Here is a 14,062-nt window from a genome sequence, read left to right as displayed (position 1 = left end):
GTTGACTCTCTGTAAGGAAGACATGTAACTGTATTTCAATAGCACAGAATTGCTAAGTCGAAATCAGTTAGAAAATAGTTATCAGTAGTGGTTTTAATTTATCTTCCATAGTTCAGTCTGAAAAGTAAAGTATTATATTTTAGCAACCATTTCTTCATTCAAGCCGAAGTAGATGTTGAATGATGGAGAAAGAATTATATATATAAGTTAAGAGTAAAAATAAGTGAGAGGATTTATATACCATTCCTTGGTTCTATCTTTTGATTGCACTGTACCTAGATTTTCTGTATTTCTTACTCAGAGAACTAAGGATGTAAGACTTCTCTATGTTCTATTCTGAACGCTGGAGATCAGGGTCTAAAAAACTCTGCATAATTACACTTTGTATAATATATAAGGAGGTGTAAGCTCTAGAAAACAAAACTATTATCTTCACTCTGGAATGATGAAAAACAATCACAGTCAACCCAAAGCTAGTTTGGAAACATGACACAAGAATAACATACTCAAGAGGACAGCTCATGGTAAGCAGTATAGTTTTTTTGTGTGTATTAATAATGGCATAATGTTTATTATATTTTCCATTTTTATGATCCATAACTTATTTTTTTGTTATCTAAAATATAGTTTGGCATGATTTTTAGTTATCTTGTACATCACATTAAGTGAAGACAAATGTATATAACCACATTAGCCCATAATTTACATAATTGTTGAATGAATAGATGAATTGAAGCTAATTTTTATGACTGAATAATTTTATTTATAATTATTCTGGGGTCAACTTTTAAAAAAATGAATAAGAAGCTAAAGAAAATTATTAACATAGCTTTAACTGTTTTCTAAATCTAAAGGAAAATGGTGGCTACCTCAATCTCCATATCTCCACACATCCTCCCAAAACCATAGGCTAGAAGGAACACAAATGAAACCCAACTAACCCATACTTTCTGGATTGCTAGGAGACAATGACATGAACTTCAGATTACCTGAAAGTAGCAAAATTATCAAGTGCCAGTGGAGCTTCCACTACTGCTGCAAGTCTGTATATGTGGAGAGTATGAAGTGGGATGCTTTAGAGACTATGAAACAGAAGAGAGGGCACTGGAAGACTTAAACAAAATGAAGACAGAATCACCCTCAAAAAGAGAAAGTACAACAGTATGTGCCAAAATAGTGAACACAGACTGGGACTTGGTAGTTTATAGTACCAGCTACCAGGAAGGAGTTTTAGAGCGTGTAGTAACTTAGGAAGTGGCAGCCTTAGAGGAATTTTGCTTCTAGAGAAGGAGATAAACAGAGAAGGGGTGATGCCACTGAGTCCTAGCAGTGAGGAGAAAACAAGAAGAAGAAGAAAAATAAAGTGTTCTGCAAAATGAAAGAAGACACCAACCTCTTTTCCCCCATTACCCATTCAAGAAATTACACTTCACTAAGTTGACAGAAGGTACTCACAAACTAAAGAACGCTGTCCACAAAATGAGTAAGGGAAAAATCAAACTTACACAGCAGCAGTGTTGGAAGAAAACAGAAAATATGTATTAAATCATTTCAGCTGATGAAAATCTATACACACACAACCTCAAAACCTTAGAAAAATAACCACAAAGTAGCATACTGTAACACAGTACTCTAGACTAAGTTAAGTATTCTCAAGCAAGCAGAACAGAACTTGGTATCCAAAAATTTAAGGAGAGAAATGGATTAAAGAAAAAACCAAGCAAACAAGAAATGCAATGCAAGCTGATCAAACTCAGGAAGGAAATTTAAAAAAAGACAAGACTACATTAGAAATGAAGAATTAATTATAAAATGCTCAAGAGAAAATAGAATGGAATGAAAATCTAAGGAAGAACATAGAATGAAAATGAGATAAAGAAGTAAAAATTAGGATCTCAGAGCAAGTGATGGAAAGGAAAGGCTGGCAAAGGAGGTCCAACATAATTGGAATCTGTGAAGAATAAAAATAACTCAGTAGAACAAAACTTATAAACTATAATCCAGGAACACTTTCTGGAAATAGGGGAAATTTAAATCTACCTTTTGAAGGACGCACCACTGTACCTAGAAAAATGGACCTGGAATGATCAACTGAGACATATTTTAGTAAACTGCTAAACTTGAAAGACAAATGGGGCTGGCATCATACTTTTGAAGAGCAACATGCAAATCATGGCAATAGAATGGCAATTTCAAGAAAATCAAGAAAAAGTACAGGCCAAGGATTTGCTATCCAGCCAAGTTCTTCTTCAATTATTATGGCAATAGAAAACCAACTTTTGAATATTGAAGAACTCATAGACCATTGTATCCATAAGCCTTCTTGAGGAGATTGTTGGAGGATGATCTCCATCCACCCAAGAGACCACTGGGGAAGCTTCAGCAAAAGGACCGTGAGCATTTAATATACTAAATTGTAGAATTAAGGACTAAATAAAACAAGGGTGGGGACATGGAAAAAAGAAAGTATGAAATGTTACATGTTAAACAACGTACAGAGAATACCATTCTTAAAAAAGGAAGAGAGTGAGAAGGGAAAGTAGAATGAGATCATAGACTTAAATAGGTGGGAGACCAAGGCTATCATTTAAAATCGGCCGACCAGACACTAAAAGCTTAAGTAAGGAAAAGGAAGGATTAAGGGCACTAACAAAAGTACATATAAATGCACTAGAAAAAAATTACTAACCTTCCTAAATACCAAAAGAAAATGTAAAAAATAGCAAAAACACCATGTAGAAAAAGAAACACAGTAAATATTACTTAATAGAGTAATTAAAATATACAATAGTGACTGAGATGAAACAAAACATCAGTCATATTAAATATGGATGGGCTTAAATTGCCTATTAAAGGCAAAAGATTTTCAGGTTGGCTTATAAAACAAACATTATATTAAAATTTGGTTTAAACAAGAATCCAATAGTGGATGCTAAACTAAGGTGGAAAGTTCTTTAAAGCATAGTAGTTTTGTATGGTCTCCAAGTGTCTCCTTACAAATTGCTTATTAGCCACAAGAGGAAAAAAATAATAACCACATAGTGAAAAAACTGGGCAACACCTTGACCACGTGATTGAAGTTAATATCACCAGTAAGGATGTTAGGGACATCTTGCCCTTTGACTGTGATACCCTTAGAAGAACACATCATTACTTACTTACATTAGTCTAGTAAGGAATGCATAACCTGAATCTAAGGAACATCAGACAAACCCAAATTGCAGAACATTTTTATAAAATAACTGGCCTCTTCAAAATTGTTAATGTTATGAAAGAAAGGCTTTGAAACTGTACCCGACAAAATGAATCTGAAGAGGCAGACAGCCAAATGCAGTCTGTTTTCCTGGATTTGATTCTGTACTGGATGGGGAGAAATACTATAAAGGACATTATTAGGATAATTGACAGAATTGGAATATAAACTGACACAAGTACTTTACCAATATTAAATTTTCCTGAGTTTGATAACTCTTCTGTTTATGTAAGAATATGTTTTTTCTTAAAAAGTCACATTGAAGTATTAAGAGGAAAAGCATGTATGAACCTACTCTCAAGTGGTTCGGAAAAACACATAATGTGCGTGTGGGTGGGAGAATGATAAAGCAAGGTAGCAAAATGTTAAAAGTTGGTGTGTCTAAGTAAAACGTTTAAGGGGATTTTCTTTAAACTTTTCTCCGGGTTTAAAAGAAGAAGAAGAAAAAAAAATAGATAACTCTGGCTGTGAACTATAAGCCAGAGATCAATACGTACATATAGCTTAGTTTAGTAAAGTAGAATTTGAGTTACATAATGTTCTCACTCTCCCTTTACCCTCCCCCTGCTTTTTGAAGATATTGAGTGTTTTAACATTTCAGTAATCCATTCGGAAAGCTCAGCTGATTTGGTATCAGTCTGTGTTAAGCTATAGATGTGATTGCTCTTAAAGCTTTTACCTCTCATGTTTTTAAAGAATTTGCCTTTTTCGTACTTAAAAATATGGGAAAAAATCCCCAAAAAATCGTTTTCTAAATGTGTCCTTTCCTATGACCTCCTGTAAAACACTTGATTATGTGGAGAAAAGCCAGCTACTTGGTCCCCCTCCCTACCCCATTGGTTCTTCTTGTGTTCTGAGGACCAAATAGGAGATGGATGAAGTTAGAAGCATTTTGTATATTTTTTCATATTTTTTATCTTATTCCAAAATAAGCTATACAAAGCAATATGTGGATAGTAGTTTTTGTATGCTTTGCTAGCTGTTTTACAACTAAGTCCATTTTGCTAGATCAAGCTCCCTTATCTTTTGAGGAACAACTTGTTCTATATCAAAAATTTTTTGAAGATACTTTGTCTTAATGATTCCAATTCTTCTTCTTTATATGTAATAAATATTGTCGGTAGTTCTACTTAGACCATGTCTGAGGAAAAGAGATGACATCAAATGAAATTGTGCAATCCAATCTTGTATGTTGTATCAACTAAAATTTTTTAATTGTGAAAAATCAATGATGAAAAATTACAATAAAAATTTTATGCCTACTGATTCTTCAACAATATTCATACTGGTTTCTTCTGTCTTAAAGCTGTATGGAGAAAAGAGAGCTACATGGTTCCACTAGGTGAACAATCCAGCATCTCTCATACGTTTTCAAATGGAGCAGTAGCTGACAAGCAGTGAGAAGGTTGCACAGTGGTTTTCAGTCTTTATAATTAGTGCAGTGGTAGCTTACTGACTGACCCTAAATGTAGGGGTTAAGGATAATTATTAGATTTTTTAATGTACAAATAGTGTAAATTCTTCAGTGTGCTAGGTTGTTAAATGTGCAGTTTAAAATTGTCTCCTTTTACAAGAAGGATGCCATGACACATGCAACTGCTTTTCTAAGAAGTATGGAATTACTTTTTAATCTAAAGACTGAGGATTTCTATTAGATTATTTAACCAAAAATCACAACATAAAGTCTATGAAAATTAGGTAGAAATGACTAACTGATGTGCAACACTAGGAAATGTAGAGCTCATACAGAATGAAATAAAGTAATTTTTTGCTAAGTGTTTATAATGATAACATCATTTTGCTGTTGATACTTTTTTTCCGCCTTTTTGCATTTTGAATTCCTAATTTTCTTGCTGTTCTACATATAAGTATTTTGGTAATTGCAGTGTTTTTATATTCAGGGCTTTGTCGTTAACATTATAATACTTTACAATAATTATAAAACAATTTTTTTTTTTTCTAACTAGGAGGAAGCATTGCATGCATTTATTCAGCCAGAGATCCTGGATGGCCCAAATCAATATTTTTGTGAACGTTGTAAGAAGAAGTGTGATGCACGAAAGGTAGATGCCATTTAGAAATTAATACTTAATTATCTGAGATAATATTCAATATTCAATAGATTCCCCCCCACACTTTTTTTTTTAGGGTCTTCGGTTTTTGCATTTCCCTTATCTGCTGACCTTACAACTGAAAAGATTTGATTTTGATTATACAACCATGCACAGGATTAAATTGAATGATCGGATGACATTTCCCGAGGAACTAGACATGAGTACATTTATTGATGTTGAAGATGAGGTGAATACTTACAAATTATACTTCAGATATTCTTCTTTGATCAGAGTAACTTGTGATATTCTTTGAAATGACAAAAAGGATATTAAATTCTGGAATTATTTCTTTAATTTGTGTGATAATCTTACGTTTCATAACTTTCTTAGTTATTGAAACATACCAGTCTAGAGATGGGCTGCACTTGTGTTTCTGGCACATGATAAACACAGAACAGATATATTGAATGAACGAGCAAACTGGGTAGTATGGCCTTAATTTCTTGTTTTGTCTTAGTGTCTTTTTCAAGCATTAAGGTTTCTGGGTTATTCTCCCTTAAGGTTTACCAGCTCTTAAATTGGCTAGGTTAGAAAGCTAGGTAATAAAGGTATTTTTCTGTGTTTCTTTTTTAATTAGTTTTATTTTTAAATTAAAACTTCTAAAATAAAAAATTTAAAACTATTTAAATATAGTTTGAGAATGGAACTTTGAGGGCACACATAAAGCTCATTAATTTCTTCCGCTCATTGACCTCCCCCAATTATCTGGTTCCTCTATCCTTATCCAGTAAAAGATTCATAATGTCCCACTCTGTTCTCTTGGAAACTCTTCTGATTTAATTATTGGGAATATTTACAATGACTTAACATAGTTGTTACAGAGATAAATCTTTCTCATTCTCAAAACTGCCATGAAGTATTTTTTTCTGATTGGAATTCATCACAATAGTTAAAAATACCTTTTCCCAGAGGCTTAAAAATAATTTTAAACATTCTCAAGTTTTATTTATGCTCTTAAGTACTAAATGGCAAATGTTTTCTGAGTCTCACTTTCCTTGTCTGTAAAGTAAGGATGATAATTGCTTTTCATAGCTTCTATAAGATGAGATTGCCTTAAAGTAAATGTTCATTGAATGGTACCTGTGACCAGGTAACATTCTCTGAAAGGTTTAATTTGAAATAATATCTCAAACACCTGTGCTTAAGCTAGGAAGTCTGTCCAAAGTATACCAAACTTTCAAGGGAGATTCCTACTCAGAGATGAGTATTAGATGGGTATTCTGTATATTCCTAATGTATTTCTTACAAAGGGAAGTCTTTTCCAAGGGAAGAAAACTGAGATACAAAGTTTGACCAGAACTTTTAGGAAGTTTTAGGTCCATTTCTTGGAAGAAGAGAAGATGTTCTGGCTTAGTTAAAAGGAGTTTCAGGGATGATCTCTTTGGACTTTGTGTAGAATTCTCAAGTTGGTTTTCACCTCCATTTTTCCTTGAACCAAACTTTCTTGAGGGATGAAGACTGTATGTTAGGTGCAGTTCTTACAACAAAATTCTTGGCAAGAAGTTGGTACTTACTACATATTGCTTGGTTAATTCAAGAACTTATAGGCAATGCCTTAAACATATCAAGTGCCTACATCTTAGAGAAGAATTTTCAAACTCTGTATCTAAAATATTAAAGGAGGGGCTTCCCTGGTGGCACAGTGGTTAAGAATCTGCCTGCCAATGCAGGGGACACAGGTTCAAGCCCTGATCCGGGAAGATTGCTCCCACATGCCACGGAGCAACTAAGCCTGTGTGCCACTACTACTGAGCCCACGTGCCACAACTACTGAAGCCTGCACACCTAGAGCCCATGCTCTGCAACAAGAGAGAAGCCTGCGCACCTCAACGAAAAGTAGACCCCGCTCGCCGCAACTAGAGAAAGCCTGCGCGCAGCAATGAAGACCCAACACAGCCAAAAATAAATAAATAAGTTTTTAAAATAAAATAAAATATTAAAGGAAAAGGGAGGAAAGAGTTGTTTGAGGATTTCTAGGAAGAATTCTTTAAATTTGTCTGAAAGGGATTTAAAAATCATAAAAGCATGGAAAAGTATTATTTACTGTTGTTACATTTCCACCTCCTTTAACTGGAATATAAAGTTCTTGAGGATAGATACAGTGTCTTGTTTTTCTTTCTAATTGTCTGTAATACCTAGCATAGTGATAAACTGAATTGACCTTTTTGTTCAAGAAAGGAGATGATATTCTTTTGGGATTTGAGAACAACAGAAGCTCATTTTGGAGCATAAGTTCTCTGCTTTTATGGTTTTGATGAAAGAAATGATAATTTTATATAGTTACTTTGCAGCTGTAAACATAAATGGGGTTTAATAGAATTCTGAAACACTAATTTGTTGTATTAGAATTTTAAGGTTGTTAATAGAAATGCTTTTAAAATACACTTTTGTTTAATTTTATTTAAGGTCTCACTTTTTAAGAGAAAATAAATTTGCTTAAAGTAGAATAAGTATTTTTATTAACAATAGCATCATAAATTATGTGGAAAAGCAGCATATAGATTGAAAGGTTTATATTTTCCCTTTATTTAGCTTATAATTGTAAGATAATTATGTTTTATTAAGAAATCTCCTCAGACTGAAAGTTGCACTGACAGTGGAGCAGAAAATGAAGGCAGTTGTCACAGTGATCAAATGAGCAATGATTTCTCCAATGATGATGGTGTTGATGAAGGGATCTGCCTTGAAAGCAATAGTGGAACTGAAAAGATTCCAAAACCTGGGCTTGAAAAGGTACTTTTTGTAATTTGTGGTTTTTAGTTGAAAGAGAGAGTAAGGTAATCTCTGAGCTGCTATATAATTATCTTTAAAAGAAATTTAATTGCTATTATTTTTATGCATATATGTGGTCATAATTAAACTTTAGAAAAAAACTACTTACAGGTGGGAGCATTAATTTCTGAGAGGCTGAACTATACCGCTGAAGCAAGCTGAGTGGTGGTGTGGAAAGGGTACTAGTAGTGGGGAAACCACTTCATTTTGCCTTTAAAGTAGCAGCAAGCCTCTAAATCTTATATCAGAGTTTTCTCATATCGCAAAACGAAGGCATTAGACTAGATCTGTTAATTTAAAAAATTCTGGCTATGGGACCTTTCCTGAAACAATAAGAGAACTAATCTTTTTTAGGTAGGGGACCCCTCAGTTTTCCTCCCCTCCCCATGACAGCCCTTAAGGGACTTCAAAAAATGATACAATTCCATGGATTATCATTTGAAAACTACAAGACTGGATAATATCTAGGATAGAATTTTTTTGTTACTAGGTCAGTGATTTTTAAGATTTTGGCAAACCATTTCTTTAATGGTTTTTTATCAAATGGTTCTTTATCAAACCATTTCTTTAATGGTTTTATCAAACCATTCTATCAAACCATCAAATGGTTCTTTATCAAACCATTTCTTTAATGGTTTTATCAAACCATTCTAAAGCAAATTTGTATAATTTGCTTTATTGAGGGGAGAATTACAGATCAGATGTCTTGAGCATGGTGTGAATAATGAATCACCAGTGTGAAGACTGATCACTAGCTCAAGTCTTACAGAGCCGTATTAAATATAGGGGTTTTTTAAGGCAGTATTTAAGAATGGAGTTTCACTTGCATAAATCTGTTTTTAGATCAAGACCATTATTCTCACTACCATTACCACTACCCTTTACCTTTTAAAATTATCTGTTTCTTTCAGGGCAGACAGATGAGGTGTGAATTGCTGTGATGAATAATATAGTGGATACATTATAACTTAGTGTAAAGAACATTGCATTCAAACAAGGATTGGAAAACTGTGGCTCAAGAGCTAAATCCAACCCCCAACCTGTTTTTCTATATAGACAATTATGTCTATATTTTTTTTTTGTTTTCCTTATCTTATTCCACTGGATAGGATTTCCCATACAGTGTTGAATAGGAGTGGTGAGAGAGGACGCTCTTGCCTTATTCCCAATCTCAGGAGGAAAGTATTCAGTCTTTCGCCATTAAGTATGATATTGGGTCTAGATTTTTTATAGATGTTCTTTATCAATTTGAGGAGGTTCCTCTCTTCCTAGTTTGTTGAGAGTCTTTATCATGAATGGGTTTGGATTTTGTCAAATGTTGTTTCTGGGTTCAGTTGGTAAGATCATGTAACTTTTCTTCTTTAGCGTGGTTTACATAGGTTGATTTTCTAATGTTGAACCAGCTTTGCATACCTGAGAGATATCAAATCAATAGATCACTGTATCACAGATATTACATAAATAAATTAGAAGATGTTCAAAATAATTATATACCTTAGCTCTTTTATAAAGGAAGTGGAATCTTATTTGAAATTTTAAAAATGTTATTTGGGATTTATTGATTTTGATGTGCATATCAGAACGGTCTCATGTTTAACACCTCTTTGTAAAATTTCAGACTGTTATTTTCTTTTTACATAAATATATAAATTTGTATTTCAGTTATACATTGTTCTAGAGGTTATAGCATAATTAAAATGTGAAGGAATACACTGAATGAAACTTGTGGTATATAAAAATTATGTGATGAACTACCATTTTAATGATCTTAGAGAAAAGTTGACTTGCCATAAATACAGAGGACAACTAACATGTTAGTTCCCTGTGTTTTAGTAGAGAATAGGAAATATACAAATTAGGGTTTTGTGTTTTTCCTCTGTGCTGAGTTACTTTTATTCTTTTCTTTAGAATTCTTTGATCTATGAGCTCTTCTCGGTTATGGTTCATTCAGGGAGTGCTGCTGGTGGTCATTACTATGCTTGTATAAAGTCATTCAGTGATGAGCAGTGGTACAGCTTCAATGATCAACATGTCAGCAGGGTAAGGAGGGATTTTTTAAGATTATTATTCTGAAAGACAGGAGTAGGGATGTTTCTCATCAACAGCAGGGTTTATTAAAAATGAGAGACTCAGTCTGTCCGTTGAAGCATACCAAATCATTAAGACATACCAGATGTCATTCTTTTGTTTTTGTTTTCAGTAAATTTCCTTTGTTTCTTTATTTTGTTTTATTTTGGGCTTGCTAAGTGTTTGCAGAGCTAGACTCCCAGTTTTCTTCTTGCCCTGAGCCTTCACATGGGCTGTCTATTTAAGAGCACTAGAAAAGATTGGCCATTAGTAGCCACTGATTATGATTACATTTTGTGAACTGTTATCTGTGTGGTCCATTTAACTCTGAGGTTAAAACTTGGGTTACATGTTGACATAAAGGTAATGGTGTTATAGATCTTACCAAAAAAGTAAGTAATGTTACAACTTTTTAGATAACACAAGAGGACATTAAGAAAACACATGGTGGATCTTCAGGAAGCAGAGGCTATTACTCCAGTGCTTTTGCAAGGTAAATAACTTCCTAAGTTTTTCTGTTTATAAATTAGAATTATTTACAGCTTTTCAACATTTTTTTATCACTAAAAAGGTTTAACCCAAGGGTCAACAAACTATAGCCTATGGGCCAAATTCAGCCTGCCTTCAGTTTTTGGAAATAAAGTTTTATTGGAACACCATCATACTCATTTGTTTAAATACTGTATGTTGATCTTTTCCCACACAACAGCAGAGTTAAGTAGTTTTAGCACACAGAATAGCTCACAAAGCCTATGACTTTTACTATCTGGCCCTTTTCCAGAGAAAAATTGCTGACTCCTGACTTACCTGTAGTACTCATTCTAGGACAAAGGTTTTTTGAAGATTTTACTACGTTACCAAGAAAAGATACAGGATTTTCTCATAAATATGTCGGTAAAAGCAAAGTAGTCTCCTTTTTTTCAAGAACGTTTAAATCTGAACCTGTACAAGAACAGCTACATGATTTTCTAATTGTTTGAAACAACAAAAAAACTACTATTTAAAATAAATATTTGATGCTAGGAAATGGAATCTTTACAATCTACTTTTTGTCCCTATTAATCTTTTTTATATTTTACTAGCTCCACAAATGCATATATGCTGATATATAGACTGAAGGACCCAGCAAGAAATGCAAGTATGTTGACATATAGTTACTTGATTTTAGTCTGTGTTATAAACCAGTTTTTTTGCAAGTTTTATAAACCCAGATAACTACTTTTAAATGATAGGACAATTAAATTTTTTTAATGTGTGGAAGAATTAATTATAAAGACTGTTATGAGATAATACCAACTGGTAAAAGCACTTGGAAAAAAGTTGAACTATTTTTTAATACACTAAGAGACAAAACTTACTCTGCATTGCGTACGTTGGATATTTATTTGCAGTAAGATTGTATTATATGTAGTTTGGTGCAGTGATGATAGTCTCCAGATCTGTGTAGCAGCCATAACTCACCATCTGCATGTCCCAGAACAAGTTATTTAACTTTTCTAAGTCTTACTTTCCACACATGTAAAATGGGAATAATTATAGTATTTTATAGGATTATTATAAAAAATTAAATGAGATAAAATTTTAAGCATTTAGTGTCATACTAGAGTTAAACATCTTTGCTTATTTGCTTAAAAAGCAAGTAAAGTTTTATGAGTCGAGTATGCATCCTTTATTAGATTTTAATTTTATTAGGAATCCTAAAAATAATCCTGTATACAAAGCATGTGGATTTGCCTTTTTTTTTTCCTTTCATAACTGCTACTTTAAAAAATTACAGTTCCTGTGTTTTCTTGGTAACTCTGATCGTGACTGAGATAGTATTTGCACATAGGTGTATAAAGCATGTGTGTGTGTTTGTGTGTGTGTGTGTGTGCATACGATATATACACAGGTGATGTGTTTGCTCATATTCTTTTCACAATTAATATAATCATTGTCTTTGATTTCAATATATTTCCTTTGTTTAGAAACTACTATACTATGAGTAAATCTATTTTAAGCAGTCTGATGTTTTTGTTTACATTTTCGTAAACTCTCATCAGATTGTGAATTCAGTTGGTGCAAGGCTTAGGACTTATTTATCTTTTCACCAATGATATAATACAGGGTCTGTCATATAGAGGCTGTTCAATAATTTACTGTGTAATTATAGGAAAGAAAAAAGGAAATTATAATAAGTCATTTCAGAACAGAGATTTCAGAGTAGAAGTATTCATTCTACTTTACACATAATGAAACTATACCCTAAAGAGTAATTTGTCCAAGGTCATAGCTACCTGGAGGCAGAGCGAGGTTTCTAGTTTGTGTATCCTCTGTGACACCCAGCATTCCAGATATTTCATGTAGTGCAGTAACTCAGCTTTCTTTTATCCGCTCCCCACAGCTCTAGTTTTGTGGTGAAGCACCAAGGGGCACTGTATGTATGATATGGAATATTTTTTAAATTGGAGCTCATTTCTGTAAACAGTGGATTTTTACCTTCCACAGAGGCATGATTTTTTTAAAATATAAATTGTTCTCCCTGTTTAATGCCTAACAATCATTGGCTTTATTAAACAGTGTTATAGTCTCATACTGTCACTTCGAATACTTTGAGTTACATATGAAGTTCTTTGATTAGAAGGCAGCTAAAAGACTACTTTGAGAACAAAGAGAATCATATTAGTGAATAATAATAAACAAATAAATACCATTTGTAGTAGTAGAGCATCAACAGTATTTATTACATTTCCTTATATCCCAGGTAATAACTCTATGTGGTAAGGTGCTGTTAATAAGCTGAAGAAACCAAGGTCTGGAGAAGTAAACTTGCCCAGGGTTATACAATTTGATGGTGATAGCACTATTTGAAATCAGAAGTGCTTTTATTTTCAAGTTTAAGGGAGGCTTTTTCATTCTAGAAATCTTAATTTACATACCAGAGTTGTCTGGAGCCAAGAGGTATACAGATAAAGATATGGCTTTTTTGAGACCTAACCATGTGTCATTATCAACTGCCTCTTCACCCTTGTCTGGAAGAAGCTCATGTTCCAAGTTGAAAGATTGATGTAATTGGGATATATTTTGATAACAGCTATAGTAGAAGTGTATACTCTGGGAACATAGTAGAACAAAATTAAATAAAGGAAGTTCAGTCTCAGTGGCACTGTTTTACCCTGTTTTTACTATTAATAGAATTTCTAGAAGTAGATGAATATCCAGAACATATTAAAAATTTGGTGCAGAGAGAGAGAGAATTGGAAGAACAAGAAAAGCGGCAACGAGAAATTGAGCGCAATACATGCAAGGTTAGATTTCCTAATTTTACTTTTAATTAAAAAGTGCTATTGAACTTTGCTTAACTGCAGTTCTCATCACTGACTCATTGGGTTGATTCTGTAGATAGTTATGCCATCATGATCATTAAACAGTATAACCAACTATATTACTGAGGTAAAATGATTTCATTTTATGCATAAAAAACCAGTAACATGGGCTTCCCTGGTGGCGCAGTGGTTGGGGGTCTGCCTGCCAATGCAGGGGATGTGGGTTCGATCCCTGGTCCGGGAAGATCCCACATGCCACGGAGCAGCTGGGCCCATGCACCATGGCTGCTGCGCCTGTGCTCTGGAGCCGGTGAGCCACAACTGCTGAGCCCATGTGCCGCAGCTGCTGGGACCCGTGTGCCTAGGGCCTGTGCTCTGCAGCAGGAGAGGCCACCGCAGTGAGAAGCCTGCATGCAGCAGCAAAGACCCAATGCAGCCAAAAATAAATTTATTAAAAAAAAACAAAAAACCAGTAACATAGTGATAATGCTCAGTGCTGCTGAGGTTACAGTGAGATGAACATTGTAACATTCTGCTACAAGTATAAATTG

At 33.8% G+C, this 14,062-nt stretch overlaps 1 protein-coding gene across 2 annotated transcripts in view; it reads left to right on the top strand.

Annotated features, from left to right (window-relative positions):
• Positions 1–14,062, top strand: part of USP47 (ubiquitin specific peptidase 47) — a 125,229-nt gene that overhangs the window by 83,888 nt on the left and 27,279 nt on the right. For both annotated transcript variants that reach the window (XM_079930706.1, XM_079930705.1), the window contains exons 9-15: positions 5,221–5,316; positions 5,402–5,554; positions 7,933–8,100; positions 10,048–10,179; positions 10,623–10,699; positions 11,289–11,344; positions 13,381–13,493. In XM_079930706.1, coding sequence (XP_079786832.1) covers positions 5,221–5,316; positions 5,402–5,554; positions 7,933–8,100; positions 10,048–10,179; positions 10,623–10,699; positions 11,289–11,344; positions 13,381–13,493 — 795 coding nt within the window. The remainder of the gene's footprint in view (positions 1–5,220; positions 5,317–5,401; positions 5,555–7,932; positions 8,101–10,047; positions 10,180–10,622; positions 10,700–11,288; positions 11,345–13,380; positions 13,494–14,062) is intronic.

Source organism: Stenella coeruleoalba, assembly GCF_951394435.1.
Source record: "Stenella coeruleoalba genome assembly, chromosome: 8".
Taxonomy (NCBI): Eukaryota; Metazoa; Chordata; class Mammalia; order Artiodactyla; family Delphinidae; genus Stenella; species Stenella coeruleoalba.
This window is presented reverse-complemented; position numbering and strand designations above follow the sequence as displayed.